Below are 5,000 nucleotides of genomic sequence, written 5' to 3'. Positions count from 1 at the left end.
TGTCTGTTTTGTTAAAAAATATGCATTTATTTTTTTATATAAATATAAATATAAATATAAATATGTATTTGTCAATGCAAATTTAAATATACATGCTTGTTGCTAGGCGACAGGCGGGCTCCGTGCTCTGGTCCTGTCTGACCCTCACATCCTCGGAAACACCGGACACTGGATGGACAGACTGAGGAGGTGAGACAGCTGTCTGTCTGCCTGCCTGTCTGCCTGCCTGTCTGCCTGCCTGTCTGCCTGCCTGTCTGCCTGCCTGTCTGTCTGCCTGTCTGTCTGCCTGCCTGTCTGCCTGTCTGCCTGCCTGACTGTCTGCCTGCCTGTCTGCCTGCCTGTCTGCCTGCCTGACTGTCTGCTTGCCTGTCTGTCTGTCTGTCTGTCTGTCTGTCTGTCTGTCTGTCTGCCTGTCTGTCTGTCTGCCTGTCTGTCTGTCTGTCTGTCTGTCTGTCTGTCTGTCTGCCTGCCTGCCTGTCTGTCTGCCTGTCTGTCTGTCTGCCTGTCTGTCTGCCTGTCTGGCTGACAGACAGGTCAGCAGCTGTCTGTCTCTCAGGGAGTGGCAGATGGGGCGGAGCTTCCAGGCTGCTGTGTTCCTATTGGAGCCTGAGGTCGTCTTCATCCTGGGAGACCTGCTGGACCATGGTTACCATGACAACCAGCAGGTACACAAACACACACACACTCGCACACACACACACACACACACACACACACACACACGATGCAGGTTTTGTTTTCACAGTAGTTAAATACAGACTGAATATTGATTTTAAATGAAAGTACATTTCTCACCTTCCCATAATCCTCTGCAAACTTCATGTGCTTTCCGTCGCTGACTGCGGCGTCACTTTCCCTCCTGACATCATCCGGATCACAGCTGTTCTCACGCGGCACCCCGATTGGCCGAACGAGGCCGCTGTGATTAAAGCAGATGATTTTTAACTGGCTGCCGGGGCGCACGGGCCTGACGTAGGCGGCGTGGGCGGAGTTAGTCGGTAAAATCAAGTACAAGAGGCAGCCGGCGGCGGTGCGTCACGCGCTCCATCCTGACCTCAGCAGCTAGCTGCACAGCTGGCATGAGGAGAGGAACGCATGAAAAGCTAAATCACAACTTGCAGGAGAAACGTGAACGCTCAGCCTGCTGGTGTTTTGTGGTTCTCTTTCTAACTCAGTTCAGTATCTCAGCCAATAGGAGAGCGCTGGTGATGTCAGCGCCAGTCTCAGCCGCCGGGTTGGAGCGGGCGTCGCCCGTTTAAAATAACAAGTGCCGACTCCGCCTACCCGGGCCGGTTTCGGCGTACACCGGGTGGAATTACAAGTGGACCCAATCTGATTGGAGCGATGATGCATCTTGTCTCTGATTGGCCAAAAGGCTGCCTGCATCATTCATGGGGGACGACATGTTGTCTGGTAAACATTACTTAATCTGTTTCAAGTCTTAATATGTGTGTGTGTGTGTGTATGTGTGTGTGTGTGTGTGCGTGTGTGTGTGTAGGAGTGGGAGGAAGACATCAGCAGGTTTCATCAGATCTTCCGTTGCCCTAACAACACAGAGTTGATTGTCGTCGCCGGCAACCATGATGTGGGATACTACTACCAGTGAGTGCACAGATTTTGTATTGAATAATCTTGATTTTTGTTTTTAACCTTTTTTGCCGTTATTTATAGCAGCCTATATTATTTTAATTTTTACAATGTGATTAGGCATGTAAAAGATATGCATGTTAATTGATATTTTATTTTGTATTGTTATTTTTTAATTTTATTTTATTTATTTTTTTCTCTCTTTTAGGTGAGGTTTTTAGATAAGCCCGTAGTGGGTTTCTACCTCACCTGCACATGTAACTTTATTTCTATTTACTTTTTTTCTGTCTGACTTTTCTTTTAAAAAAATGTGCAAATAAACTAAACTAAACACACACACACACACACACACACACACACACATGTCAGGTTAGTATTAGCATAGCCTTGATCCCAGTTCTCAAACAGATTCACGCCACATTCTGAAACTGTAACACTAACAGGACTCAGGTGCAGGCTGAACAGCTGACTGGAGACTGAACAGCTGACTGGAGACTGAACAGCTGACTGGAGACTGAACAGCTGACTGGAGGCTGAACAGCTGACTGGAGACTGAACAGCTGACTGGAGACTGAACAGCTGACTGGAGACTGAACAGCTGACTGGAGGCTGAACAGCTGACTGGAGACTGAACAGCTGCAGGCTGAACAGCTGACTGGAGACTGAACAGCTGCAGGCTGAACAGCTGACTGGAGACTGAACAGCTGACTGGAGACTGAACAGCTGACTGGAGGCTGAACAGCTGACTGGAGACTGAACAGCTGACTGGAGACTGAACAGCTGACTGCAGGCTGAACAGCTGACTGGAGACTGAACAGCTGACTGGAGACTGAACAGCTGACTGGAGGCTGAACAGCTGACTGGAGGCTGACTGCAGGCTGAACAGCTGACTGGAGACTGAACAGCTGCAGGCTGAACAGCTGACTGGAGGCTGAACAGCTGACTGGAGGCTGAACAGCTGACTGGAGGCTGAACAGCTGACTGCAGGCTGAACAGCTGACTGGTTTTATTTAGCAGACAACAATGAACAAAGGAAAAAGCCAACAAGGCTCTAAGTTAGCCTCACAAAACTTAAAGAGGCAAAAACAACAAACACTCTAGATACAAGTTTGAATCTGCTGAACCGCAGCTTGACAGGACTGAAACTTCTCAGTAGTGACTGTTCAAGACTCAGAAACTGGAATGAAGAGCAGACACAGTTATATAGACCCAAGACCAGGTGGAGGCAATACCATTCAGGATCAGACCAGCCTGCAGCAGGTGGGACTCAGGATCATTGATCAGGACTAGTGATGCTGTGTGGGTGTGACAGAAACGGTTAATGAATGGATCAATTTACTGTTTCAAACATTTTACAAATTACATTGTATCTACGACAATGTGATGTTGAAACAGTTTTACAAAAAAAAACAGATGAAGCGTCATCTGTCTAGTTTAGTTTAGTTTAGTTGAGTTTATTTGGACAATTTTAAGATACATGATGTTTGTACATAAAATCGTCAAGGATAACACAAAGTCAGAGACTTGTTTCCGCTGTGGTCCTTGGTGGAACATGTACAGAGAAGATGGTCGCAGGCATCACAGCCAGGCAACAGTTTCATAACACCAACACCAATCCCCTATCACCAATTACAAAAAAATACATTCTATTAAAATCACACATCATTTTCCTGTCTTGGCTCAAAAAACAGTTTTTAAAAATGTATAGGTAGGTCTTAAATACACAGTAAATACACCATCCTATAAAAAATAAATACACAATCTCATATCGCATTTATAAAAATATAACTATTTTAAAATAGTGCATCCTCTAACTGTTTGCCTGTAAAAACAATTTAAAAAAATTCATAAGGCAATGTTTCATAAAGGAATGCTTTCAGAGAGCCAGGTCTTAAGCTTTATCCTGAAGCTGACCTGGTCGGTGATATTCTTTATCAAAGGTAGCTTGTTCCACTGAGTGGAAATGGCACAGGGCTAGGCTAGTGGCTAAAACTCTGAGACGGCCCTTGTCCAGTAGCTTAGCCATCCTTGCTAAGTATCTGGCCCTGGCATTAACATTGCAACACCTTCAATGCCATGCTCTCTCCACATAGACTCTCTTCCCGAACACATCCCAGGTAGTTCACTGCCCTCTTTACCTGAACTGGGACTCTCCCACCTGAATCTGTAGCTCAGGGACTTTATTCAGTTTCTGTTTGGACCCAAATAAAATTGATTCAGTCTTTCCTAAATGTAGTGACAGTTTGTTGTCTATCAACCAAGTCCTGATTTTTAAGACCTCCTCGCTTTGAATCTCCTGTATCTTATTCTTGTCCCTATGTGACACAACTTACTGAATCATCTGCATACAAGAAGAGATTACCCACACAGGCAAACTCCATATCATTGATGTACAACAAGAACAAAAGAGGCCCTAGCACACTACCTTGTGGCACCTCGGAGGAGATGGGTTTGGCATTGGATAAGTGCCGACTAACCTCTACTCTCTGCTCCCTATCAGACAGGTAAGAGGTTAGACACTCAACAGCGATGGTATCCATCCCTGGTGCTTTCAGGGTAGTGAGCAGAATCCCATGGTCGACTGTGTCGAAGGCCTTCTGTAAATCTAATAAAACCAAACCACACGGTTTCCCTTCATCCACTTCCTTTATTATGAAATCGGTTAAATATAAAAGACATGAGTCTGTGGAGCACGTCCCACTCCATCCAGCTGCACCTGAACACACCAACAGACTCCAGTTGACAGATTTCTGCTGGACTTCTATCCCATTTATCACAGTCTGGGGGACAGGCTGGGCCCCAAACTCCACTCCATACAGCAGGATGGGCAGCAGGACAGACTGATGTATTTTGAGCCGTACCTTTATAGGTTTTCTACCAAACTGTGACTTGGTTTTATAAAATGCATATCTTGCTTCATCACTCAGAGCCAAAACTCCCTGATGAACTGATTTCAGTCCAATTGTAACTTGTATTTAAGTGTGATTCCTCCATACTTAAACAGTAACTAAACCCCACCCAAATGTGTGGGTGCTCACTCACTGTCCCTCAGATTGTAAATATATTTAGCTGCTGTGTTGCAGCTTGTCTTCTCCTCTCCCAGCAGGACGGCTAGTCTGCTGATGTCAGGGAGGCTTCTGAAATTTGGGTGGATCTGTTTAATTTTTGGGTAATAGTAATTTGTAATTTAGTTATATTTATATTTAGGACAGGTGATGATGAAGTGCAGCTCTGTCTCCACCTCTCCCGTGTCGCAGTGTGAGCACGGCCTCTCTTCTGCCGGCGGCCATGTTTGTCCGTGTCGGCCTTTTTCTCCGGCCGGGCCGCGCTCGTCGAGTCCGGACTTCGTCGAGCCGGTTCTCGGTTTGGTCTCGGTCTGTGTGCAGATATTCTGCCACAGTGTTCTGTCTTTT

The 5,000-nt window shown here is 46.0% G+C and overlaps 1 protein-coding gene across 1 annotated transcript in view; it reads left to right on the top strand.

Moving 5' to 3' along the window:
- Window positions 1-5,000, top strand: part of LOC144538169 (metallophosphoesterase 1-like) — a 9,475-nt gene that overhangs the window by 1,270 nt on the left and 3,205 nt on the right. The window contains exons 2-4 of the mRNA XM_078282276.1: window positions 107-189; window positions 557-665; window positions 1,499-1,602. Coding sequence (XP_078138402.1) covers window positions 107-189; window positions 557-665; window positions 1,499-1,602 — 296 coding nt within the window. The remainder of the gene's footprint in view (window positions 1-106; window positions 190-556; window positions 666-1,498; window positions 1,603-5,000) is intronic.

This window comes from Centroberyx gerrardi, unplaced genomic scaffold (assembly GCF_048128805.1).
Source record: "Centroberyx gerrardi isolate f3 unplaced genomic scaffold, fCenGer3.hap1.cur.20231027 Scaffold_59, whole genome shotgun sequence".
NCBI lineage: Eukaryota > Metazoa > Chordata > Actinopteri > Beryciformes > Berycidae > Centroberyx > Centroberyx gerrardi.
The sequence above is the reverse complement of the archived record's forward strand: the minus strand, read 5'-3'. Positions and strand labels throughout refer to the sequence as shown.